The following is a 26270-nucleotide window of genomic DNA, read 5'->3' as shown; positions in this document are numbered from 1 at the left end:
ATAGGAAGTGAGCTCTACCCGCCCAATCATTTCTCCCGCGCAGGCGAGGCCCCTTTTTTATATTAAAAAAGAAAAAAACTAATAGAGCTATGAAGCCCCAACGATCTTAGAATAAACAAATCAATGAGATGGCTGCCATTTAAGTTTTTTGAAGGTTCAAAAATTTTAAGCGATTTATTAAGGTCTGAAGTATCTCTTCTCAAAATCCCTATTAGCAAGGCTTTTTCCTTGTTTCACTTGCTGCAAGTTGTGTAGCTCACTTGTTCTAATCCAAACCCTAACTTTGATTTTTCCTTTTCATCACTGACTTATCTGTATTTTACTCATTCTTTGAACAATATTGTTGTTTTAGTAAGCTTAGCTTAAGTTACACCTTTGTATGTTGGTTCTCTATTCTATTTTCCTTCTTTTGTTCAATGAAATGAATTTTTCCTCCTGTAATTTTATTACTATTACTTATTTTCTGATTCCGTATTTTTAGGGTATTGTTCTATTCTAATAGCTGAGCTTGTTTTTGTTTGCTTCCGCACTAGAGTTATTGGTCAAGATGTTTCTTTTTATTGTGAAATTCATGTTTGATTGCTCATTTTCGTATTGAGATTATTGAACCATATCAAACTAACTGCAAGCGGTGATACCTCAGTGATTCAACGATGCCATCATAAGTTGTCTTTATGCGGATTTTATTGTTTGTTAGTATGTCTTCATACTTACAATACTCGTGCTGCAATAATAGGTAGACGCAGATCAAGTGCTTGTTCTTGAACTCAATCATCCTTATGGACGAACTAGGTTCAATGCTTGGCTTTTCTTCTCCTGGCTCAAGCCTACCATGGCTTTGGATCATTGAATATCTATCAAGCTTCAGCAAAATAGACACTTCTATTATACGTGGTATGGCCAAATAAATTGCCTCTTAATTTGGTTGAACTTGTTAGGGTGTTTTACAGTTTCTCTCAAATCTCATCTTTCAGGTTTGATTGAAGCAGCTCCTGTATTACCTCACGGTTTAGGGACAAACACTACGGAAATGGTTTCTTTAAGATGTCTGGAGGAGTTATTTGGTCCTGAAAATGATTTCAAAGATGTTGATGTTCCTGATTCGAGAGTTGTCTTTGATCTTTCCGAAAGCTGCAAAGATGTACTCAAACAAATGTTGCAGGAGGTAAAACATAGGACACGTATTCTAGTTTCAGCATTGTAGTATAGATTATTAGTTGTTTTGGAAAAAAAAAATGTTATTCTGATCTTTTCTCTCATAAGAGCTTGCTAGCTGGAATGTTAAATGGTGAGTTATAAGTATCTTCCTTATCAGGTCTCAGTTTCAGATCTGAAAAAGGCTGGACCAAAGCTGTTGAGGTGGGATGTTCACCCCTTTATAATGCATAAAAGAGCTTCCCAGCGCACTTGTGCGTTAGAGCAGGTAGAAAAGAGGAAGTTCTTCCTTCATTGTTCTTGTTGGAATGATGTCGTAATGGATTATTAACCTTCATTCATTTCTCGTGCTCGTGTTCTTATTGTTTTATTCATCATTTTTATTGACCCGTTTTCTACGAACAGCTGAAAGATTCAATGTTTAAAGATATTCCTGTTATAGATGGTGATGAAGATGCACCTAATGATGAAAATGGTGATGGAGAAGGTAACTTGGTTCCACATGGTCATGGAAATAGAAATGAAGTATTGCAAGATGGGTTGCTTGAAGGAAATTTAATTCCCTCCAAGAGGTATATTACTGATGTGGACGCTGATAATTTGGTGGGACTAGATAGTGGAAACCCGAATGGTATGTTCAATCATAATGATCTTCGGTTGAAGGAAAAGAAGTTCAAGCAGGATGGTAGTTGTTCTAATCAATCTGTTGGGCAGATTCCAATTCCCTTGCATGGAAATGAACAGGTGCAAAAGGACTCTCAAGCAAATGAGGTTGATCGAGATGGGCGTGTTACCTCGAGGACAGTTGGGCAGAGTGATGGTGTTTTTCATGTAAAATTCCAGGACAATCAGATTGGAAATGCTCAAAATGCTGGCATGGTGGGTGAGGAAATGTATGGAGATACAGCTTCCCGAAATATCTCAATGATTGAACCCAATCATTTTGAATCTGGTTCACTGCAAAAAGTTCCTAGTGGTGATTCCAATGACAACGTCGATCAAGTTTTTCCATTAAGCTCCCCAAAGCCTGCCTCTGCTGATGTATTCCAGCAGAAGATTGATTCTGATGAAGCCAATGTTGACATTGAGCATCCTTGTACCGAACAACTCTATGAAGATGAGAGGCTTGATGTTGCCTTGAAGAAGAGTCTTTCCTTGAGTTCTCGGTGCACATCAAGTCAAGATCCGTTGGGCGCAGCTGACTGGATAGAGCAAAATTTATGTTTTAAATGTAATAAAAGTGGTAGGGTGTTGGTCTGCAGTTCTAAAGGTTGCCCAATTGTGGTTCACGAAAGCTGCTTTGGAACCCCTGCAAGATTTGATGATAAGGGCAACTTTCGTTGCCCTTACTGTGCATATTCTGTTTCCATCTCACAGTACCTAGAAGCGAAGGGAAAGGTCACCTTAGCAAGGGAGGAACTATGTGCATTTATGGAGCTTTTTGCAAAGATACTTCCTGAGGAACAGAGGAAGCCGCGTGGTCATCCCAGATTAAATGGAGATGAGGGCCTTGTTGGAGAAGTTAATCATGGGTTTGAAAGCAGGACGAGTGATAAACCTTCAGGACCTTCTACATCACATGTAAATAGTGATGGACTGTGTGTGGAAGAAGCATTTATGGGTGGGAAGAGCATTCACAGTGAAGAAAATGAAGGGGAGGAAAAAGTGGACATGGATACTGATATTTGAGAGAGCATGGAACAAGTTACAGCCAACCTTAATAGCAGCTGTGATAAGCTAACATTGAATACACTGAAACTGTCTCTGCATTGAGACATCTAACTTTTTTGTGCTCTCAATATTTTGACACAGGAATTTTGAGATGGTGCAAAAGACTCAACTCCTTTTATATCTAAAATATTCAACAAAAGAAAGGAGTATGATGAGTTGGTAATGGACTTATAGAAAATATAAACTTTGGAGAAGATAAATTGTTTCAAATTCTATGACAACCACAAGTAACAATTGAAACCCGAAAATTTTCTATTTCACTAATTGTATGAACTTGCTTGGGCCTCCATCTAGATTTGTCTGGCCCCTAAAGCTAAAGGTTTGGAGCCTGCCCATTGGGTTGTTAGTCGGTCATTCACCATACCCGTATTAAAGCCCGAAGTTATCATTTTTTATTGGACCAAAAAAGCCCTCGTTTGATGGTAGAAAGATGTAAACTCAAATTGGAAAGTTGTGATAGGAGTACTACATAAGATGGTAGAAAGAATTGCTTTTATTAGCAATTTAGGCCATTGATTTGATTGATGCCATTTTCGAAAGATCGCTAATCAAGAGTCTTCATCGCCGTGGCCATGGGATGCTGCATGCATGCCAGCATGGGAAATTTGGAGCAGCACTAGCTACAGAGAGAAGAATCAATGGATACTAAAAGCAAAACCAGCAGCTTGTGGAAGATAAGGATGGATGGGACGAGAATGAAAGAAAACAAAATATAGGAAGGGAAGGTAGGAGTAGGAGAAATGTTAGTGTCAAGTGTGAACGTAGGAGAATTTAATAATGGGGACGTCCTCTCCTGGTCCTGGAAGTTTCTAATATAAACACACTCAGCATTTATATATGACAACTGGAGGCTGCTTGTCATCTTTGTCTTTTGCCTTTGCATTCCACCTCCCTCTTTCCCATTGTAACTGTTACAAGTCATGGTCATTTTTTTTCCATTGGGCTGTTTCTGACATGCAAGCAAGCTCTTTGAATCCTTTTCACTTTTCATTAACTTAATTAAGTTTTCAAGTAAGCATTTTTGTGATGGGTTTCTCTTTTTCTGACCAAGATTTAAGCTGAGAACTCAATTAACATACTCAAGGACATATCATCTGATATCGTTTAAAGCAAAGCCCGAAAAGGGAATTGAGCAATTGTGGGTGGAGTCTGGGAGAAAATCCCTTGCGCAAAAGGCAACTTATCAACTGTTCTTATATAAAGTGTACCGAGGGATCTGCCCTGCTATTTGCAATAAAGATACAAGGTCCTGCACTACCTAAATTATGGATCCATACCATGGCCTTGACCATATTAAGTATTTATAATATATAAAGTGTAGTACTAGAAAACTGTGGAGGGCCTAGTGACCTACCAAACCATGTGGCTTTGTTTAAGCAGAAAGTTCAAAAGTCATCACAACAAAAAGTCACAGCCAAACCCAAGAAATCATTACCAATTATTTGTCCTTCTAAACCAATTCATGATTTGTCAACAACAATTCAAATTCTTTAAAGTATTAATCATCACATTTAATTTGTTTAATGAAAATGGAAAAACACTACTCCATCCTCCACAGTCCACTCTATACCTACCTACTGACTCTTTTCTAAAACTTTCTGAGTAATGTTTTATATTGGAATTTGGAAGAGATTTGGCGAGGAAGCATTGATGAGATGATCCCTGCAACTGCAAGCCCACCAAAACATATATTCCTGGAATATTTGTGGATGGCAGCATGCCACTCCTCAACTCAAAAAATTCACTCATATATTTGATGATATAATAGTTCAAACATGATCTCATTGCGTTTTGATAAAACCACTCCTGGGCCTGGCGCCTTGCTCTCAAGTTTCATGTCCCACCAACCCCATCCCACCCAATCAACACTGATTAATCTTATTTTCAAAGCCTGAAATCTGCACTTTAGTCTTTATGTGTGTAGATTAGCTGTTATTACATAAAATGATGAATAATTAAATGTATGTATACACATGTATGCATGCATATATATATATATATATATATATATATATATATACGCTGGGAGAATGAATGAAGTGAGGTTCACATTGCAACAAAAATTCTACTTCTCTGCCAAGCTGGGAGAATGAATCTTTTCAAGACCAATTTTTATGAAAACAATGTCTCATCTGATCTACATGTACAATATTACTTAACTAATATTCAAATATTCGATGGGGTTATTCAGTTTGCTTGCTCTTGTCCCTTCCTTCACTTTATGCTTTCATTTCTCACACATTTTAATACCTTATCTGCTGCCAACATGAGCATAATTTATCGAACACATCTACTCAATGAGCATTAAAATAATACCATCTCCATGCTACTTCGGCAGATCTGAATTTTAGGCAAAAGGAAGGGAAGAAGCGTCAAGCTGGCAACTCATGACTAGTAAGTCAAATCAACATGGAGATGGAAGACAAGTATATATACAAGTAAAATTAAGAAAAACAAGAGTTATATATAGATCAAAAGCAATTCAATTTTGTTCAGTAAAGGAATACCTAGTAGTAGTATTTTGTTATTTACAGTGATCAAATAGAACCTTAATCTAACATGCACTTGTTCTTCCACCGCCAGACTAACCCCACAAATAGCAATGATGAACCTTTTGATGGGAGTTGAAACATCATCAGAAGGGTTAGAACTTTCCATCGTCCTCGCATTTCTTAGCTAGTTGTGGTTGGGATGTGGAAGTTCCAGAGTTGGCTTCAAGTCAAATTTAAAATAAAGGGACAAAAACAAAAGCAAGAAAGGAGCTAGCTAATGTTCTTTATGGTGACATTCCGATTAATCAATTAAGTTGTGACTAATCATTCAGCAGATTTTTCAGAAAGGAGGCTTTACCAACAGTACCCTTTTTCCTAATTGGCTTATAAATAAATAATAAAGAAGGGTTATTAAAAATAAATAAATAAATTATAAAGAAGGGTTATAAATACATTGTCAATGGTCAATCTGCCAAAAATTGACTTATAAATAAATAATAAAGAAGGGTTTTTATTTTTTTCAGTTTCATCATGCATTTTCTTTCACAACCATTTAATTGGCTAAATATCTCTATCAAAATAGTATATGGAATGTTGTTGTCATTTATCCTATATATCCTTCTTAAATCATAATATCTTGACTTTTAATGCAAGATTCAATATTGCAGAAAAGAATTATACCAACAACATTCAGCAAAAACTAAATTTCCTTTAATAACTCTAGTTTTTATTATGTTTCTTGTGAAGTGAGGATCTTATAATTTCCATATAGAGGAAGGAAATAATGTAGATATATATATATATATACATTCATCCACGTGCATGGGGCAAACTGAAGAAGCATTTAAACAAATTTGGTGGAGTTGTTGGGGAAGGAAATAAAAAAGGGTGAGGGTGGTTGGATCAAGATCGGTCCTTGAGGCTCCTCGTCTTGAAGTAAATGCTCATGTATCCCTGATCAAGTACTCTATCACCTGCCTGCATGAATCTTCTACCAGGGCTGATCAGCGTTCACATGTTGCTTTCGTAATTCTATAATCCCTGAATATATATATGAGAAAATACAGTTGACAAAAGCAATTACATATATCCTCTTAATGGGAGAATGTTGTCTTAGAGATAGGCTTAACAATTAATGAAGCAGCTGGCATCATATTTGTTGAGTTCATTTATGGATGGTTAGCATTGTCAAAGATATAGTTCGTGGTTATGTACTAGTAGTAGTATAGTTGTATCTCTTGACCTGTGGCTACGGGTTCCCACGATCCCACTTCAATTCCTTCCCAGCAAGGGAAAAAGAAGATAAGCCCCTTGAGGGACTGGGAATATGACACCCTAAATTTCTTTTCTACCCATGAGGGAGACGGAGAGGAAGAGAGCAGATAGATGACTAATTAACCGATCACTCGATTTTTCAATGACTAGAATTCATGTTTAAAGTGAAGAAAATCAGAAGAAACACTAGCTGCTGCAGACAGCTAATGTTTAAAACCTGATAAGCAAGTCAAACGGAAATGCCGAAGATAAAAAATGAAAAACTGAGATGGTAAAGTTGTAATAATGGGGCAACATAAGGACTGAATTGTGTGGGAAGCTTAACCGTAACCATATTACGCCTCTGTTTGCCTTAACAAGTATCCTTGAGCTCACTGGCTCAGTCTCGGTCTCTCCCTCTCTCTCTCTCTCTCTCTCCGCTCTTCAGTCTTTATACAGACACATAAACAAACAAAGGGTTGTTTTCACTTTCAATCCATTTTCCTCCAAATCCAAAACGCTGCCAGCCAAGTCCTACTTACTCTGTATTTTTGGAGCCCAAAGACCAAAAATCGCTTCTCTTTTCAACTCTTAAATGCAGTCTCGTGTTTCAATGACTTGCGACATTATTCGTAACAGATGTAGCTGCTTCAGTTTCACTTTGTGTTGGAGGTTAGCTGCTCATTTCAGTTTCGCCGAATTCCGGATCTGAAGAAGCCTGGCTTTCTCCTTTTGCAAATGCGGCTCACTGCTAAGGCCCTCTCCTTTCAAGCTTGACTTTCACTCCCACCCAACTCTTGGTACCTCAATCTTCACGCCGCTCTCTATCGGATTTGGATGCTGTTTTCCCAGGTTTCATTCCTTTTTCTATTGCTTAAATCCACTTTGTTTTGAGAATTTTAAAGTTAATTTACTCTCAGCATTGATTCTGCTTCCAATGATTGAGCTTGTAGATCTGGGAAGTGTTTCAGGTTTTGACATCAATTCCTGTCATTTTTATTTCTTTGGTGAATGGATTGGTGATTCAACAATTTGCTTGTTTCTTCTACGCTCTCTACTCAATGTTGTCAGTTTTTGTTAAACAACACTTTACTTTTGCTTCTCCGCAAATGTGGATTTCGTCTTCATGTTTTCCACCTTTTTTTTCTTGCGCAATGTACCAAGCAGCTAAGGTGGTTCAACGACTCTACTACAACCTGTCTAATATTTGAATTTTTCCTGTTTATTAAAAAAAAAATTGGCCACTTGAAACTTGAAAGTTGAAAGAGAGAAGCTCCAAAATCTTATGGAAAAAAAATCCTCCTTTATTTCTAATTCTAAAAGAGTGTAGCATTTTTTTTTTCTTTTTCTCAAGTATATTCTTCCCTTGGTGCTCTTTAATGGAAAAGCACTTACGTTGCTATCCCTGTCACCTTTTTGTTGTTTTTAAGAACCCTTTTTACTTTACCTTTGAATTGTATCCAATATCTTACTATCCTTCCAGGCCCTTTACTAAGCTAGTTGATAACGGAGGTTTTTTATTCCAAGTATTTTCCTTGTCCAGGGACCCTTCAAATGTGATACTCTTATCTCTCTGCTTTATTCCTTCTAACTTCTAAGGTATCCTTCTTACTTGAAAAAAGAAAAATGAAACAGTCTTTCCCACAAAAAAATGAGATACCGCTTTTATTATCAAAGACATAAAGAGAATGTCATTTTTCTCATGAGCAGCAATTGAACAAGAATTTTTTTTGGAATAAGTTGGTTTTTTTTTTTTACAATTCGATTAAACTCTGAACTCAGTGCCCAGGGTCACGGTCATTATTCAAATGCCCACTGGGTGTCAAAACCAGTGCCCTTTTTAAGCAGAGCATGTCAATGTACTTTCTTATTGGATCTGTTTTCCATTTCTTTTAAAGGTTATTTGTTTCGTATTCAGTTTTATGGTGCCGCATAGGGGAGAATGTCAAAGAACTTTCTTAGTGGACATGTTTCCCCTTCCTTTCAGAAAATTATCAGTGATGCTAGTTAGAATTTCAGCAACTGCGGACCCTCATAGGGAAGAATGTCAAAGTACTTTCTTTGTGGATGTGTTTCCCCCTCGTTTCAAAATGTATAAAACAGCAACTGCTCATAGAAGAGAATGTCAGACTACATTCTTATTGAATATGTTTCCCCTTCCTTCTAAAAGTATAAATTGAATCTAGTTGGAATTATAGAAACTGCTGACTTTATGCTGAATCAAGTCCTTCTTGCACATGAGAACAAATTTCAATGACCTTCAGGATGTGTTGGTTGGTGCCAGTTAATTAATAGGTTCTGACAGAGCCTTTTCCATTTCATTTTTTCTTTGCACTAGGTACCTCAGATTGTTTCTGTGTTTGAGTTATGTCACCCTCTTTTATTTTGTACTTTTCATGCTTGCGACAGAATGGTGTGGCATTGCCTTCTTCTTCCTATAAACATTGGTTGTTAGTCCTTCATTAAGCAGGCTTCCTAATGTGTTTTCTGGTCTTTTGTTTGAAACAGGAAATCAGCAAGGAGTACAGATGTTACATTTTCATCATCATAATTATTACCAGATTCCCTGCACCAAACAACGCCCCATGAAGTTCTGCCTGACTTCAGTGTTTTCTTCCCTTGTCATTATAGGCATTTTTCTTCCTCTAACAATTTCTGATCTAAACTCAGATAAGGAAGCCCTTGTTGACTTTGCTGCTGCTGTCCCCCACCGTCGAAACCTTAACTGGAACTTAACCAACCCTATATGCACATCCTGGATTGGTGTCAAGTGCACTCAAGATAATTCTAGTGTGCTTGCCCTCAGGCTCCCCGGGGTTGGACTCATAGGCAATATCCCATCCAACACCCTTGGTAAATTAGGTGCCCTCAGGACTCTCAGCCTTCGATCTAATCGCTTGAATGGTGATCTTCCTTCGGATATCATCACCCTTCCATCACTCCAATACCTCTACCTTCAACATAATAACTTATCTGGTGATCTTCCTGTTTCCTTTTCCCTCAAACTCAATGTATTGGATCTTTCATTCAATTCCTTTACAGGCAAAATTCCAAAAACAATACAAAATTTGACACTGCTTACTGGATTGAACCTTCAGAACAACAACCTTTCTGGACCGATACCTAATCTAAACCTAACTAGGCTCAAGCATTTGAATTTAAGCTATAACCAGCTCAGTGGTCCGATCCCATTGCCCCTTCAACGATTCCCTAATTCATCCTTTGTAGGAAACTCACTATTGTGTGGACTGCCTTTACAAGCCTGCTCGCTCCCTCCATCACCATCTCCTGCTTATTCTCCACCCCCACCGACATTTCCTCAAAAGCAAAGCTCCAAAAAGAAACTGAGTTTGGGAGTTATAATTGCCATTGCAGTCGGAGGGTCTGTAGTGCTGTTTCTTTTAGCTTTAATTATCTTATGCTGCTGTCTGAAGAAAAAGGATAATGGAGGAAGTGGTGTATTAAAAGGGAAGGCTGCGGGTGGTGGCAGGAGTGAGAAGCCAAAAGAGGAGTTTGGGAGTGGGGTGCAAGAACCTGAGAAAAACAAGTTGGTTTTCTTTGAAGGATGTTCTTATAATTTTGACCTTGAGGATTTATTAAGGGCTTCAGCTGAAGTTCTGGGAAAGGGTAGTTATGGCACAGCATATAAGGCTGTCCTGGAGGAATCCACAACTGTGGTAGTCAAAAGGTTGAAGGAAGTGGTAGTGGGGAAGAAGGATTTTGAGCAGCAGATGGAGATTATAGGAAGGGTCGGGCAGCACCCAAATGTTGTCCCACTCCGTGCTTATTATTACTCCAAGGATGAGAAGCTGTTAGTTTATGACTATATCCCAGGCGGCAGCTTATCCACACTTTTGCATGGTACTATATTCTTCTCCTCATGTTTCTTTGCTGTCCTTGTAATTCCCCTCTCCCCCAGTTGCCCTCTAATTTCACTTTCAAACAATTTCTACAATAAGTTTTGGGAAATTAAGCATGTAATATTTCATGCATTTTGACAACAGGAAACAGGGGAGGTGGAAGAACCCCATTAGACTGGGAATCCAGAGTAAAAATCTCCCTTGGAGCTGCCAGAGGAATTGCCCACGTTCATTCTATGGGTGGTCCAAAATTTACTCATGGAAATGTCAAGTCCTCAAATGTTCTCCTCAATCAAGATCTTGACGGGTGCATCTCTGATTTGGGTTTGACCCCTCTTATGAATGTACCTGTAACTCCATCTCGAACAGCAGGGTATCGTGCTCCTGAGGTGATTGAAACCCGTAAGCATACTCATAAATCAGATGTGTACAGCTTTGGTGTCCTGCTCCTTGAGATGCTGACTGGGAAAGCACCTCTTCAATCACCTGGACGGGATGACATGGTTGATCTTCCTAGGTGGGTTCAATCTGTTGTCAGGGAGGAATGGACAGCTGAGGTCTTTGATGTTGAGTTGATGAGGTTCCAGAACATTGAAGAAGAAATGGTGCAGATGTTACAAATTGCGATGGCATGTGTAGCAAAGGTGCCAGACATGCGACCTAACATGGATGAAGTCGTTAGAATGATTGAGGAAGTCCGGCAATCAGACTCAGAGAACCGGCCATCTTCTGAAGAGAACAAGTCCAAAGATTCAAATGTGCAGACCCCGTGATTGTCCATACGCTGCTGCATTGTGTTTTTAGGAACATGTTTTATGTATACATGCCTAGTAAGGTTTACCCACACATTATCTGACCTTACATGCATGCATGGCTTCTCAAACTTAAAGTCGGTGTTGTTGTGCAATTTTTCTGAGGGGATTTAGTGTTATGAATTCTCACTTTAATTAGGTGGGTTTTTCTTTTCCTGATTTATTGTAATATTCATTTTCAGCAATATGATTTACATTTACTTCAATGAAAGAACTTTCTGTATTCCTTTCAATATTTCTTACTACTCTCTTCCTAACCGGCTCGAGGAAAAGTTTGTATTTTGTAGGTTGGCTTGTTTCTAGTCCAAGAATTGACAAGTAGCTCCATTAGTAAGTATTTTTCCTTTTGGGTCATTGTTTGTTTGTTTGTTCTACAAAGGGTATCAATATCATCATGTAGCTGAAATTAAGCAGTAGTAGTAGTTACTTGAAAAGAATTAGATTTTGTTGAAGGGTAAGAGGGTTAGCAATAAAACGTGAATAAAAGAAAAACCCTGTGTTATCATTCTTCAAAGTGACAGGAACAAGACAAGGCACTTCAACATGTTATATTGCAATTGAAGGCCAGAAAGAAAGTGTTAAAAATTTGGGTGCAATGCCAATGTGGAGGGAATTGAGCAAAAGAAGAAGTTGAAATTATAAATGGAAAATGGAAATGGTGATGGTAATGGTTAAGGTGGCGGACTGAGACTGAGAGTGGTGATAAAAGGAGGGGGAAAGAATCTATAAAATGGAAAGCAAAACGAGGCAAATTGGAAAGAACGCAAAAGATAAAGGATAAGAGTGCAAAATCAAGGAAAAGGGACCAAGGAAGAGTGGATGGACATAGACCTGCTTGTTTTCAAGTCATTAAAATAATACTAAAAGAAATGAAAAGGCACCGCAGGGACGTTAATCTTACGCAAAAATATTGAATGACAGAAAATTCTAGAAGCAAGCAACCCTGAACCCATCCTTTTTCTCCATTTCTGCTGCTCTGCTCCCTCATTGGCCTTCGATTACCCTTTTTCTGCCTTCTCATCAATTGGCTGCTCTTGTAAAATTTTCAGCTTTTCTTCAGATTTGGGTGATTGGTAAGCTGTTTCTCTTCTCTCGGATTATTTCCCTTTTTTTGTTTTTTGTTTTAGATAATACTAATAATTAAGTGACGTTCCGATGGTGAATCAGGTGATTGATTGTTCGATTCCTGAATTTGATGGCTTCGAAGAGGATCCTCAAAGAGCTCAAGGATTTACAGAAGGACCCTCCAACCTCCTGCAGTGCTGGTTTCTACCTCTTCTTTCTTTCGTTTTGTTTTTCTGTTTCTGGTTTTGTTTTTGATTTACAGAAGGATGTTCCTTTTTTTTTATATGTATACTTAATTTCTTCCAAGTTTTATTCTTTCCTTTCTTCCTTCCACTGCCTTCCAACTCTTTGGCTAAATTATTTTTGTGTTGACTTGCATTAAGATTTGGCCTCTATGCAACCCAGCCCCGAAAGATTTTATTTTGACTGATTTTGTTATTTCCCAATCTTTTTCTCAAAGATAACTGCTTTTCACTCTTCATTTTCATTCAATGTAGGCCCTGTAGCTGAAGACATGTTTCATTGGCAAGCAACAATTATGGGGCCTGCTGATAGCCCATACGCTGGAGGAGTCTTTCTAGTCTCCATTCATTTCCCACCTGATTACCCATTTAAGCCCCCTAAGGTACTTTTCCTCTGGGTACTGCAACCTCTTATCTATTGTAATGTATATCTTCCTTGCCTTACATCTATGCCAAAACTTTGGAAGCCTCATGATAACCTCATCCTCAAAACCTAGTAAGAGAGAGAGAGAGAGGAATTACGCGACGCAAGAACCTTCTTTAGTGAGCCACTCTTAGCTAGATCTCTGACTTGATTTTAGCTGGAGTTGCTTTAGAAACCAACTCATGACTTCAAGTAGTATGTTACTACCTCCAGGTCATAAACAATTTTAATTTTTTCCCATTTTGGGATGTCCCAAACTAATTTTCTATCTCTATATAAGTGAAAATATAAGTTGGGATAGTTGTGAAATCTAGTGCAATAGTACACGTTGATTATGGCTACATAAACTGTCTCATATGTTATTGAATGGTGGGAATGGCAAATATGATCACGAGCGTCAAATATTTTCTAGTTTAATAATGAATAAATTAACAAGAATGACATGGTATAGCATTCATCTCTTTATGTAGTGCTCTGCTCTAGTAGGATTGATGTGGACATGCATGTTGATTGCAACTTTTCTCAGTAGCTCTCTTCACCACAGACCTTATAGCAATTAGCGACACCTTTTTGGGGATATAGAATTCTTTGGGTTGTGGTTTCCCTGCTAGATTAGAAAAGCACTGTTATTGTTGGGTGGGGAGGGAATAAACTGGATGAGATGTGGGAGGAAGAAGATTGTCTTAAGTTTATGGTGAAGAAGGAGGCCTGTAAATTGCAAACATAGACACTGTGCATAGACAAACACACATTCAAACATTTATGTATGTATTTATTTTAACTTTTATTTTTTAAGTTGCAATTGTTACCAAATTGTAATTAAGACTTGAGAAATATTGTGTTCCTTGTCATTAGAGATGTGAAGTTAGCTTGATTATATCTTTTTATGTGTTTCAGGTTGCATTTAGGACTAAGGTGTTCCACCCAAACATTAATAGCAATGGAAGCATATGCTTGGATATTCTTAAAGAACAATGGAGCCCTGCACTAACCATTTCCAAGGTTTGTTTTAGTTGTTTGCCTCTCCTTCGTCGTTGTTTTTCATTGATCAGCTATTAGTTTTTCATGAAATTGAAGATCCAGCAGATTTAATCATTATTAGTCTGTACAGGATGACTAGCTTTTTATTTGAGCTAAGTAGGGTTGCAATGTACTTGCTTGACACATTTCAATCCAAAATCTTTATAATCATCCTTTGTTGGAACTGTTGCAAATGACAGACGCTAGACTGCTTTGTCCTTTATAATCCATAATTTCAACTTTTCTACACAGCTTGTATTTTTTGGTTGGTGGTGTAATTCTATGCATGGTTCATGAGTTTCTTAGATTGGGATCGAAGTGCAGATGTGTCGATCATCTCTTGGTTGTTGGGGGTAATATCTCAGTATGCTTATGTGCTGATAAAGCTGGGGTAATGACAGTGAAACTTCAGCACATAAATACAATCGTAGTGCTGGCTTTTATTATTTGATGTGGTTTTATACACTGATGTAGCCCTCTAATCTAAGCCTTTAAAATGTTTGGTAGAAAGTAGGTTGTAGTGCTTCTCTCTTATCAACTCTATTATGTGCTGTAGGTGCTGTTATCTATTTGTTCCCTGTTAACGGACCCAAACCCAGATGATCCACTGGTTCCTGAAATTGCTCATATGTACAAGTCTGACAGGGCCAAGTATGAGGCAACTGCTCGCAGCTGGACTCAAAAGTACGCAATGGGTTGAAGGTGATAAATCCCCCGCCAATGGCCCGCCCCCCCCCCAAAAAAAAAGGGAATTCTGGTTGTAGGTTCATTTTGGTGGGGGAAAAACTATGTTAAAATGATATGTCTCACTATGGTTTTTTGTTGGGGAATCAAAAACGTTGCTAAAGGAATTTATCATCATTTTGTGAATATTTATTCAAAGACATTAGAGGGGAAACTGTAATGTAATGTTGCTGTGTTGTTGTTGAAGTGAATGGTCTGCTGACCAATCTCATTTTAAGTACTTAATTATGTGGTATGACTGAAATAATGCTCTAGCCAGTAGTCTTCTTTTGACGTTGAGTTAGGTGGTCCTGGAAGTGGTCGGATTATCAAATTCATTCAACGGGTTCAATATAATTTGTTCAAAATTTATAATTATAGAATATAAAATTTTGATGGTGTTCTGCCAACAAAAAGAAAGAATCAACTATTGAATCAATTTCCCCTCCCTCTTTGCTCCCTTGGGAAGCTCTGCTGCTTGTAAGCTCGGAGTGAGAGTCTGGACTTACCTAATCTGGTACGATTGTGAATCTTGAGGTTCAAAATGCTGAAGAGCAGCGAGAACGCGTCGAAGATGGTTGAACCAAAATGGGAAGTTTCGCTATTTAGCAATGAGGATAATGGAGCATGAAAAACATGGCGTCGGAGATGTTGAAACCACAAGAATTATTGAAACAGCAGAAGCTTTCAGCTGATTTGGCAATGAGGTTTCCAAGCGTATTGCTGGAAAGGGATGGGTGGCCTGGCCCTGGGCCCTATGGTTAAAAACTGAAACCGACATCTGGTCACTTAACTCTTCAATTGTATGAGTGTCTCGACAGTTCTGGAGGCGTTGCTGTTGCAAGCACGGGTTTACTCCCTTTCAAGCTTAAAATTGATCAGCTCAGTACAGTGCAATACCATGCAAGGATCATTGTCAGGGCAGTCAACATAAATCATGGAAAACATGGCATCGCTGATGTTGAAACTCTGATACATCATTGAGAAGGAAAAGCCTTCAATTGCTCTGGCTTGAAAGGGAGGGATAACGATGCTTTTAACATAGTAATGGCGTTTTATGCATGCCTCTGCCCTGCTCTGCTGCCCTGCACCCTGGTTTCGATCTTACTGATTTAGGTTGAAAAGGAAGGCATTATTATACCCTAAGAGTAAGAGAGTGAATCTTTATACATTAATCAATTCCTGAAATGCATAGTCAAGATATAATGATCGACCACACCGTCCGAGGAGCCCCATTAATGAGAAAAGGTTAAGCCTATGGGAAATCAATCGCTTGGTTGACACGCAAAAAGGGGGTCACCTGTGCCGCTCCATTGCATGATACTTCACATGCTGACTCATTGCTACTCGTTTAACTTTGCTTCTTCTTCAAGACAAAAACCACCTACCACTACACCTTTTTCAACATTTTAATACTTGTATTGTATTTAAGCCGGATTCTTTGCTTTGTTATAGTATATAATGTAAAGATACATAAGTAATTATTGGTTAACATTGCACATATTTGCCCATTAATTATAAAATGTATTTTGTTTCAATTTGGAAACTTAATATACAGACAGACACATGTGTGTTTATTATATGTATGTATGGGTATGTTGTTTTCTGCTGAGATTCTTCTTTTTAAAGCATTCTAATGAGAACCAGATTAGAGTATTAGAGAAGGTCCTCAGCAACAGAAACATGACAAGGAGGAGGGGCTGTTATTCTGCATGCAGGGAATCTGTAGTTGTGTACTAAAAAGCAATTTTTGTCATAATCCTGTTTTTTCTAAAACTAAAAAGGTTGGACTCTTTCAACTCTGAGGCAGCTAAAAGCTAAATATGTATAGATTGTTTGATTAATGTTTCCATTTTCTCTATCTATGCTTTTTGGAATCTCATCTGACCCATAATTTTACCACTGACTGGGAGGGTAGTGCTTGTTTCTTTATAAGCAATTCAAGTCCAAAATTATGTACTCCTAATTAATGAATCTGACAATTTGATGATTACAGAGATGGCAATCATTCCGCTGCAGCCAAAAGAGGTGGGTTGTATTCAATGATGAGCTCGAGCCCCCAGTGCAATGCTGTCCTGAGCCTGAGAGTTGAAACGGCCATTACTAATCAGGCAATCTGGAGTCGAAGCAGGCGAGTTGTGGGATGCAGGAGGCGATGGCGTAATGTACCACACATCCCAAACCACGTGGACGAGATTGTCCAAAAAACCAGTCAGTCCCAAGCTTAGGTGGCTTTTTTGAGACATGATTCAAAGAGCAAAGCATAGATGGACGGAGTGCTTCTTGTGTTAGAAAAGTCAATTGATTGAACCACATTTCCCGCTGCTTTGAAAATCTAACATCAAGCTTGTGGTTGTGGTGTTTCAAGTTTGACCACTCAACGGACCACTGGCGACCACCAACAAACTTGGGAAGTGGGAACTACAAAGAGAAGGACAAATTAAGATCCATGAGCAATTCCTTCAAACAATATGGCATATGGAGTTTGGTTTCAACTAGTTTTTAACTCAGCTTACTGTAAAAGTAAAACTAGCAATTCAAACAAAGGAACAAGTTGTAGTAACTACTTTTGGCTTCCATACAATCCAACGCCCGTTGTCTATCTGCATCATTGTTTACAAGCTTCGGCTTCCATACAATCACATAAGAGAAGACGCTTTAGAGATCAGCAGTAGCCAGTAGTCCTAGTACGAGTACTAGTTTTACTTAAATTATTAACTAATTAATTGATTAATTAATTACTGCTCGGAAAAGGAGAGTTTTGACACGTCAACAGAGTGAGGCAGCTGGACTCAGTGTTTCCGACAACGACCCACACCCCCACGAGAAGGAGTAAACAAATTTATTCACCCTCACTCCAACGTCAACGTGCACTATATATACCCCCATTTCTTCTTCTCGTTTCCTCGCTCTTTCCTTAGCCTCTCTTGTCCTCTACTTTAAATTATTAACAAGAAAAAGATATCAACGTAATTATTTTCTGTCTTCAATTTTTCTCAGCCATCCCAACTATCCAGTAGCTAAGTGGTTGCGTATGTCTTATTCCCGCCAAAACCCCAGCTCCCTGCCCTTCCGCTCACCCCGCTGCTGTGGTTTAGTTGTGTCCAATATATTTCTACTACTTGTACTCTACTATATAAACAAAAAGCAGAGCATACGCCTTCTGTCTTAGCTAGTGGTATCTTTTACTCTCCACTCTAGAGTCTAGAACCAGGGGCAGGGGCAGGGGCAGGCAGCTCTATGTAGAATTTCTCTTATTTCCATCCATGTAATCCCATACGATGCTCTTCACTCTTCATCAAGCTTAAGTTTGGGAATTGGGATCTATGTTACTGTTCCGATCCACACCAATTGATCACTTAGCTTGCTGCAGCCTTACCCTTAAATAGTTGAGACGCCACCCCATGATGAGCCCGCAGACTCAGTACTCCTTCTCCGACCTGGTCAAATTCACAGAGCATGTCATCACCACCAACAAAGCTCCTCCACAACCAACCAGAAATGTCCCTCAAAAGCTTCTCAGAATCATCCTTACCGACGCAGATGCCACCGATTCTTCTAGTGACGAAGAACATGACCAACCAACGCCAACTAGAAGACGCTTAAACACCGTAAGGAGAGTGAAAAGGCACGTCAAAGAGATCAACTTTCAACCACTATCCCCATCGTCATCAGCCTCTACTAGTACTACTAGTAAGTCATTAGTCAAGCAACAACCAAGCACGAAAAGAGAAAGACCATCCCCGCAATCTGACGTCACTCGCCGTAAAAAGTTCAGAGGAGTCCGGCAGAGGCCCTGGGGACGCTGGGCTGCCGAGATCCGAGACCCCACCCAGCGCAAACGGGTCTGGCTTGGCACTTTTGATACCCCTGAGGAAGCTGCTATCGTCTACGATAAAGCTGCCCTCTTGCTTAAGGGTCCTAACGCCGTCACCAACTTTCCTAACCCCGTTTCGACGGAAAAGGATGCCGCCGTTGACCAAAGACAAGGCGACAGCTTAGACTCCTCGCCGTGTTCATCTCTCTCTTCTCCCACGTCGGTTATCCGGTGCGAAGAATTGACGCTCTTTGACGGCTTGGGGTACGTCAACGTCGACGCTTTTGGCTTCCAGATTGATGTTCCCTCCTACTCCACGGATCTCTCCTTGTCGGATAGCTTTTTTGCCCAGGAAGATGAATTCTCCGACTTCAACGTTGACGATTTCTTGGTCGGAGATTAGCAGCATTTTCTCATACTAATAATAATAGTAATTATACTATTATTACTATTATTAAAGGAGAAGTAATTTTTTGGCAAAAGAAAAAGAGTATCTTGTTCGTAGACGTATTCGTATCTTGGTCGGTGGAGAAAATTTTGTTGTACGTGTATGGCCGTGGTGCCAGGTGTTGGTTATGTGGCGGAGTGTGATTGGTCCGCCCTTTAGCATGGGATTTCCTAAAACTGCCCCCTTGTTGTTTTGGTGGATTAGATGTTCAAACGATGGAGTGTAATTAGAGCGAGTTTAGCCGATTTTGGCAAAATATACGGCGATTTTGTCTCGTGTTAAAATCTGAAACGTTTTTTTTTATTTTGTCTGGGTATTCACATCATGTTTATTGCATCCTTAGTATAAAAATACTAGTAGCCGGTATCCAATCCGTTTCTAGTGTTACGTTGAAAATTCTAACCAATGGTGATTGCGATGATTGGAGATGTTAAAGAGTTGCTTGGATGTCACGCCAAGCGTTGAAAAGCAATGATAATGGTGTTTCTGGTGGTTTCTTAGTTGAATGAATCTTCTTCTTCTTCTTCTTCTGCTCGCCATTGGCCCAATTGCCTACCATAACAGTTACTGTTACTATATACCTGCAAAGCGACAGCGACAGAGACATTTTTTGCAGTGGACGACGCCTTGTTGGAAAATTCAAACGTTGGACATGTGTTAGAAAAGTAGCCACCCTCACCCTCCCTCTATGGCTTGGCTTAAGAGGCTCCCACACCACGTCTATGCCCCATGCCATGAGCTTCGCCTCTGTCGGACATTTTGGGCTCCACGCTATTTCTACTTGCTTTCCTTTTTCTTTTTTCCGATATCCCTTCTCTTCACAAATGCTAATTTCTAATGATGATTGGAGAGATAAGCTCTCGACTGATTTCTAATTATTAATTTATTTTTGAATAATTAATGCTTTTTAACTTGTTTTTATTCGATGGATGATATGTTCTGATGAAACAGATTTCAGTTTGAAAATGTGGAGAGGTTGCCCTGATTTGGATATAACTTGAAATGGCTATATACATGCATGGGTTGACCTGGTTTGATTCTCAATAGTTGATAGTTGTATGTTTCCAAACTTCCCTATGTGTACTCTTGGAAATATATATATTCTTGTGTTACTAAAATATAGACGCATGGAGCATCAACCCCAGATCTTTTGAGCATCGGTAAAACATAGCAGTACAACTTTACTTAGCTGGGCATCAGACTGTTTAAGCCAAACTTTACGGCGGATACATCTTTCTTAGATAGAAACACTAGGCTAACGAACCACATGGCAAGGCAGCAGAAGATAGATTTTTTTGGGGGGGGGAGTGGGTGGGCAGAACCCAAGGCTCACTGCTGGTGGTTCACAATAATGAAGGACCCACCGCGATGGTTCAGATTCACTCACCCTTTATGCACAATTTGATGATGGGATTGGAATTGACAATGGAAAATACAAATGCAACGAAGCTGTTCACCGGCGGCTGCAAAAGAAAAGTGAGTGTTTGCCCGTTTGCAGGTTAAAATGCGGGGTCTTGTTTTGCTATCGTCAAAGAAATTTGGAACAATGGGTTAACCATGATCAAGTTGTTAAACAATCAATGGTGAAGACTGAATTGAGATCCCCAGTGGCCCCAAGGTTGGTGACCAAACAGATACGAAAGTTTCAAAAGCGAAAATCTGCCCATCACCACCGGCACTAGCTATACAAAATATAACCACAGCCGCCTCCCACTATCCAACCCATTAATTTATTAATCAAACCTTTCTCCTCGTGAATATCCCCATTCCATTAGATTTTAGTATTGGGAAATGCTGACACATGACCAATCTTCATCCAATCATCTTCTCCTACTGTTTCTAACTGTACGTACCAACATCTGCGATATCTCCAAAACCTCCCAAGCTGAGCTTAATTAATTTCTCTCCAAATTTTCCATTGACTTTGGTATCCCCAACCACTCTTCATATGTTAATACAAGGCAAGGCACCGGCTAGGCTAGACTAGGCTAGGCAGGTCTCAACTTGGAGCAAATACATGTGAAGAGTAAAAACTATCTATCCTTGTATGCAGAAAGTAAGCTCTGTTGTTTGTCCAAAAACCAGGAGATAAATAGTTTCAGAGAGACGTGGTAGAATAAGGCTGGCCAATCCTGTTTCTCCGTAATTTGTCCCCTTATCTGAAAATCATTCGACTGTCCTAAGTTGACCAAACTTCAGCTTCCATTATTTTCCTTTAAAAAATTCAACAACACCTAAGAAGAAGCAAATTTTCAGGACAACAGGAGTTCCATTAATTTGTCAAATTTCTCCTTCTTCTTTATACATACATATATATATATATACATATATATATATATATATAATAACAAAAAGATTCAATCAAATAAATAAACCCACAATCCAGGGTGAAAAATCAAATTTGTTAATTGCTGTCGTATCCAATAGAAATTTGAAAATTGAGTTGGCTATCTTAATCACTAGTTACAATGACCAATACTATACTTGTATCTTCCTCTTACTTTTCTTGACAAATTTCCACATGTGCAGGCAACTCAGAGTCTAAATTTCAACGTTAACTTTAATGAACCAAGGTTCAAAAAATCCATTTAAAGCTAAAAAGTTGGTGGATGGAAAAGCAATGGGAGCAGGGTTTTAAGTTTGACTTGACCAGTCCATGGACCAAGGTTATTTTGTTGAAATTATCAAGAAAAAGAAAATACATAATTTTCCAATTTCCAGACGATTGCATCCCTTGTGTCTCACTGAGCAATGACTTTGAATTAACTTTTTCTATTTTTCAAATATACACTTGCATATAGCCAAAGTTTGGCCGAGAAAGGAACTGTGTGTGGCCAGTTGACGGTCTGTTGTCGCAGCTGAAGTTGGAGTGGCCCTAGTCTACAAAAAACAGATTGTATCTCTGATTCAACGTTTACGTTGGGCTGGTAAATTTCTCGGGCCAGGTAGTGTTTCAGATTCCATGTTCTGATAAGGGCCACATTTAGATTTCTTAGAAATGATGGCAGGCTACTAGTCTAAAACCTCTTGCATCAATATTGGCAGAAAGGTTAGGAAAAACTCCAATCTCTGCATCCGTTTCGGCTTTACTACGCATTTTTCAAGGGGTATACTTTACTTTTCCTTGCTTCCTTTTCCCCTAGTAAGTATAACATTTAAATGCTCAATATGAATGTTAAAAGTTTCTCTCGTGTTTTATTTTGTGCCTTTTGTTTTCAATGTCTGATATTTTTGTTTAATTTACCTTTCTGATCATCTATGGCTAAATGCCAGTCTCAGCACGCAGATTAGTTAAATACCAAATTACTATTGAATTTATTTCAAGTAACAATTATCTGGAATTAAAAGATACTTCTTTAATTAAAATAGTCCTTCTTAGCAGATGATTGGAGTGACATAGATTGCATTCAAAGTAGATGTAGCTGTATAATTTTGGTACATAGATTTCATAAGGATTCCATCCATCTGTTTGTTTAGCAGCAGCACTCATTTGACTTTATATATATATAAGAGCAATGATATAGATATTATATAAAGTATGAGCATTTATTTTGTTGAAGCGATGTCATCTTGTTATTAACATCTCCAGTAGGCGTAGGGGGATGCATGAATCATGCATGATCAGAGATGTTCATGCTCGCGAGGAGAATCATGAACGCCACCATTGATAGAAATAAAATCCGGCTGGATGAGTACAACTTTGTTGCACTGCTACTTGGGTAAACGGTCGTGTCTATATCTGTCAATGAATGGATCGCCAAAGTTACAAGTATTATACTAGTTATAGCAATTAGATATTTCAAGCAGCAGTGCAGCAGCTAATTATAAGATTGAGATTCGAGAAATCAAGTTTACCTGCAAGGTTTGTACACCCTTCTGTGATGGCGTTACGGACAAACATAACGCCGGCCTTGTTAGTAAACCGGAAGTCTCGTTTTACTGAATGAATACAGTCAAGCACATCCTCGGTCCTACCACGGCACCCGTTGGTCTTGCAATAGTCATTGAATTCACTTACGTCCACATTGATCACTCCGGTTAGCGTTAGTACCTGTTTCCCTTTGCATCCACTAGTTTGCTGTGCACCCAAAAGTGCAAATTGCAGTCATGTACTATATATAACAGACCAAATCTACAAGCATTTTCATCAAACCAGAAAAACAAAAACTAAAATCTACAAGCACTGTTTTTATCTTAATCCTTCATGTTAATTATACCATGGGAAAGAAAAAAAAGTTTACAAATTAAAGCAAACAACTAGGTAAGAACTAATTACCTGGTATTTAAGCAAGCATTCCGCGGCACTTATCCAACCCCAAATTGGACTCAAATTCACATGTTTTGGTATGTCTGTCTTGTCTGCAACCAGTCCCACCAACATAGATACATCCGTTAGACATATACAATACCTAATTAATTAGCATTCATGAATTGCGAATTGAAATACACGAAACAATCACTTATAAGTACACAAATGAGACACTATATATTTATTGTTGCTTTTGGTTTAGATTAAAGATAAGGAAGGGATGAACAACATACTCTGAGCTGCAGCATGGCGAAGCAGAAGAAGAATCCCCGTTAATAACCACAAACTCCTGCGGTATTCCATCTCTTTAATTTCCTAGCAGAAATTTTGTGAAAGGTGAGAGAATGGTTAACGCCCTCGTACACCTCGAGCGGGGTGTAAATTAATAGGAGTGATAGGTTCCGATTTTGGACAAAAGAAAATAGAGGCACACATAGTAGGTATTAGGAATACAATTTTATGTTGAGCATATGCTGAAGCATATGAATAATCTTGTGATGAGAACGAGGAAATAGAAAATCAATAAACAGCAACTACATATACGTAACTTACAAAATGAAACCATCAGTTTTTGGATTAACATGTCGAGAATTAAGAGGTACAACTTTGTTGGGTTTTTCTTGTATTCATTTGGTTCATAAGATATATAGCCAGACACTACTTCGTCTGACTTAAGTCAGAATTACTAAAATGAATATATATATATATATATATTTAAAGATTTTGATAAAAACTTGTTTATCACTTTTCTTCATAATTTTTCTTATCATAAACTCCGATTTTTGACTAATCTGGCCTCCAATTAGGCCTCAATTTTGTACTTGCTTCACTCAATTTTAGTGGTGTATATGTTATAGATTAGCCTTAATTTCTCAGGCAAGGAAAAACAAATCCTTTGATTTTTTGAACTAGTTGTTTAATTCTTGAGTAGCTTAATTAACAAGAAGGTAAATTAATACACCAACACCAGAGGAATCCTTTGATTTAAGTAGCAGAGTTAATGGAAGTCACAGCTTCAAGTAGAAAGGCAAAGAGATGAGAGGGCGTTGAGAAAAAGGGGCTGTGGTCACTCTCCACAACAAACACTTGAGACGGCGGCCACATTCTGATCCTTGCCTCTTGTTGGTGTTGCATTATAACTCAATCATGCATTGTCTTGATAAAGACTCGCGGCACACTGTCAGCGCCGGATTCAGGGCCCTCGGTGAAGTGAACACCTCGGAATGGTCTCAAAGGTCCTGGTCGCAGCAGCATCGCGGCCAAAGTGGAGTCCTGATGATGGATCAGTGCAAATTAAAGGCCCCCTGAATTATACAAGCTAGTACTGGTTCTAGTGCATAATTAATTTGTGCGTTTGTGTTATGAACTTAATTAATTATAAATCCTGTGCTAGCTAGCTAGGAAGTTTTAGTACTCAGTGCTCACCTCCTTAGAGCTCAAATGATAAAGAATTTTGCGTTGAAACTGCTCTTTGATTATGGTGCTGGTTGGGGGTTGATCAGCTTCTAGTCCGTATACTGTCTGATTTATATCGCCATACTTGGATAAATCAGGATCTGCCTACTCTCATTTGCCCAACATATATACTACCTTTAGGTTAGTCATGTACACAGATGACCATGGATCATGAGGATTTTTAGAAGGTAATTAGGGATGACAATGGGGCGGGGCGGGAACACGCATAGAAAGCAGCAAGCAAGAATGTTATGTTAATTGATTATACTGCCATCCTAGCTACAGGTAATTAATCTAATCTCTGGACAGCATATATGTATATATATATATATATATACATATATGTTACATTAGCAATATTGACTCATTCAAAAAACCAAGCAAGGATGGCAGTGCAATTCTCCTATTTTTTGTTTCTGGTTCATCATTTAGCGAACACAAAGAAACACCACAACACAACAATGAAAAACAGAAAGGATAAAGGACAGAGACGGTACATGCCAGAACACTACTTTTACAAATCAATATGCTGATCTAGACTTTAGAGTCTAGATGCTGATGCAATGTGGTGCATCGCATCCAGCTTACCGAGGAGATGCTTTGACTGCTACCAAATGAATATTATATAATTAGTAATTTAATTTCAGGTTGAACAAAAAATAAAAGTAGTGATACTATCAGTTGTCTAAAATCCAATAGTCACAAAAAGGTTTTGCTCTAGAATAAGTAACTACTAATCATTGATCACAGATGAATTGCACAAAAGAAGTTGAGAGAGTGAATCTTACATCTTTATAATCTTGGTCGCTGACAAACCCATGCCTGAGCATATGAGCAGCAACATAAATGGCCATATGAATTTTATTAGCAAGCCTGTGTATAGCATACATTAAGCTCAGACCTCCCGCACTGTGTCCAACCAATATCACCTGCCAAATTAAGCTATATATTTAAGTAAACAGCTAGCTCTACCCTCTACAAAAGAATGAGCAAATCCTTCTATAATTTTCAATGATTAGTGGCTAACCTTTTCATTCTCCGGTAAGTTGGACAAGAGGTCAACAAGCGGTTAATTATACTCTTGGAAAGTAAAGATGGTGTTGGGGTCGGATGGATCGATAGCCGAAGCTTTAAGGTCAAGACAGGTAACCTTGTAGTCTGATGCTTCCAGTGGACTCCTGATTTTGTACCAGCACCAGGCTCCATGGCCGAAGCCATGCACCATAACGAAATGCAACTTTTTCTTTGTGTCGCCCATCTCTCGATCGATAGCTCTCTCACTTTCTTAACTCGCCCTTGCAGATCTTGCTAGGTTGACCGCTTTTAAGTTGCTTCTCTGCTTGCAACTAGCGTCACCTCTTGCGACTAGTTCAACTACCGTTCTATTAGTATTGTATAATCTTGCTTCGACCAATGTAGCTCAACCCAACTTAATTCATGGCAATTGGATCAGATCCTGTTTT

At 38.7% G+C, this 26270-nt stretch overlaps 5 protein-coding genes across 9 annotated transcripts; 4 read left to right on the top strand and 1 right to left on the bottom strand.

The window, feature by feature from the left end:
• Positions 1–91: 91 nt before the first annotated feature.
• On the top strand, positions 92–3086 carry LOC18591106 (uncharacterized). Of its 3 annotated transcripts, none has more exons than XM_018126435.2 (5): positions 92–182; positions 737–894; positions 975–1165; positions 1316–1423; positions 1561–3086. In XM_018126435.2, exons 2-5 carry the CDS (start codon positions 780–782, stop codon positions 2842–2844), a joined length of 1698 nt encoding a protein of 565 aa, XP_017981924.2. In that variant the 5' UTR covers positions 92–182; positions 737–779; the 3' UTR covers positions 2845–3086. The 3 variants fall into 3 exon arrangements, with proteins under 3 accessions (XP_017981924.2, XP_088665485.1, XP_007017102.3); XM_088809359.1 differs by having other exon boundaries at positions 129–154; XM_007017040.3 differs by lacking the exon at positions 92–182 and having other exon boundaries at positions 189–894.
• Positions 3087–6987: 3901 nt separating this feature from the next.
• LOC18591104 (putative inactive receptor kinase At5g58300) lies at positions 6988–11537 on the top strand. 2 transcript variants are annotated; one of them, XM_018127622.2, is made up of 3 exons: positions 6988–7484; positions 9141–10493; positions 10637–11537. In XM_018127622.2, the coding sequence occupies exons 2-3, from the start codon at positions 9161–9163 to the stop codon at positions 11263–11265; spliced, it is 1962 nt and encodes a 653-aa protein (XP_017983111.1). In that variant the 5' UTR covers positions 6988–7484; positions 9141–9160; the 3' UTR covers positions 11266–11537. The 2 variants fall into 2 exon arrangements, with proteins under 2 accessions (XP_017983111.1, XP_088665501.1); XM_088809375.1 differs by lacking the exon at positions 6988–7484 and adding an exon at positions 8126–8231.
• A 632-nt stretch (positions 11538–12169) lies between these two features.
• LOC18591103 (ubiquitin-conjugating enzyme E2-17 kDa) lies at positions 12170–15024 on the top strand. Its single transcript, XM_018127623.2, has 5 exons — positions 12170–12377; positions 12472–12569; positions 12867–12994; positions 13933–14037; positions 14612–15024. The coding sequence occupies exons 2-5, from the start codon at positions 12500–12502 to the stop codon at positions 14753–14755; spliced, it is 447 nt and encodes a 148-aa protein (XP_017983112.1). The 5' UTR covers positions 12170–12377; positions 12472–12499; the 3' UTR covers positions 14756–15024.
• Positions 15025–17679: 2655 nt separating this feature from the next.
• LOC18591101 (pathogenesis-related genes transcriptional activator PTI6-like) lies at positions 17680–19327 on the top strand. Its single transcript, XM_007017035.3, has one exon. The coding sequence runs from the start codon at positions 18183–18185 to the stop codon at positions 18996–18998; it is 816 nt and encodes a 271-aa protein (XP_007017097.1). The 5' UTR covers positions 17680–18182; the 3' UTR covers positions 18999–19327.
• Positions 19328–22414: 3087 nt separating this feature from the next.
• Positions 22415–26216, bottom strand: LOC18591100 (uncharacterized). 2 transcript variants are annotated; one of them, XM_088809531.1, is made up of 6 exons: positions 25835–26216; positions 25596–25749; positions 23586–23667; positions 23320–23402; positions 22899–23121; positions 22415–22782 (listed from the first exon to the last, which is right to left on the bottom strand). In XM_088809531.1, the coding sequence occupies exons 1-6, from the start codon at positions 26023–26025 to the stop codon at positions 22655–22657; spliced, it is 861 nt and encodes a 286-aa protein (XP_088665657.1). In that variant the 5' UTR covers positions 26026–26216; the 3' UTR covers positions 22415–22654. The 2 variants fall into 2 exon arrangements, with proteins under 2 accessions (XP_088665657.1, XP_007017096.2); XM_007017034.3 differs by having other exon boundaries at positions 25596–25736.
• Positions 26217–26270: the final 54 nt, after the last annotated feature.

This window comes from Theobroma cacao, chromosome 9 (assembly GCF_053813885.1).
Source record: "Theobroma cacao isolate CCN51 chromosome 9, ASM5381388v1, whole genome shotgun sequence".
In the NCBI taxonomy this organism is placed as follows: Eukaryota; Viridiplantae; Streptophyta; class Magnoliopsida; order Malvales; family Malvaceae; genus Theobroma; species Theobroma cacao.
This window is presented reverse-complemented; position numbering and strand designations above follow the sequence as displayed.

Excerpts from the sequence above, each read along its gene's own strand:
- LOC18591106 (XM_018126435.2), top strand. The coding sequence starts at position 780 with ATGGACGAACTAGGTTCAATGCTTGGCTTTTCTTCTCCTGGCTCAAGC. Across the intron at positions 895-974 it reads AGACACTTCTATTATACGTG|GTTTGATTGAAGCAGCTCCT; the intron begins GTATGGCCAAAT and ends CTCATCTTTCAG. Across the intron at positions 1,166-1,315 it reads TCAAACAAATGTTGCAGGAG|GTCTCAGTTTCAGATCTGAA; the intron begins GTAAAACATAGG and ends CTTCCTTATCAG.
- LOC18591104 (XM_018127622.2), top strand. The coding sequence starts at position 9,161 with ATGTTACATTTTCATCATCATAATTATTACCAGATTCCCTGCACCAAA. Across the intron at positions 10,494-10,636 it reads CTTATCCACACTTTTGCATG|GAAACAGGGGAGGTGGAAGA; the intron begins GTACTATATTCT and ends TTTTGACAACAG.
- LOC18591103 (XM_018127623.2), top strand. The coding sequence starts at position 12,500 with ATGGCTTCGAAGAGGATCCTCAAAGAGCTCAAGGATTTACAGAAGGAC. Across the intron at positions 12,570-12,866 it reads TCCAACCTCCTGCAGTGCTG|GCCCTGTAGCTGAAGACATG; the intron begins GTTTCTACCTCT and ends CATTCAATGTAG. Across the intron at positions 12,995-13,932 it reads ACCCATTTAAGCCCCCTAAG|GTTGCATTTAGGACTAAGGT; the intron begins GTACTTTTCCTC and ends TATGTGTTTCAG.
- LOC18591101 (XM_007017035.3), top strand. The coding sequence starts at position 18,183 with ATGATGAGCCCGCAGACTCAGTACTCCTTCTCCGACCTGGTCAAATTC.
- LOC18591100 (XM_088809531.1), bottom strand. The coding sequence starts at position 26,025 with ATGGCTTCGGCCATGGAGCCTGGTGCTGGTACAAAATCAGGAGTCCAC. Across the intron at positions 25,750-25,834 it reads ACTTACCGGAGAATGAAAAG|CTTAATTTGGCAGGTGATAT; the intron begins GTTAGCCACTAA and ends TTAAATATATAG. Across the intron at positions 23,122-23,319 it reads AATGCTTGCTTAAATACCAG|CAAACTAGTGGATGCAAAGG; the intron begins GTAATTAGTTCT and ends TTGGGTGCACAG.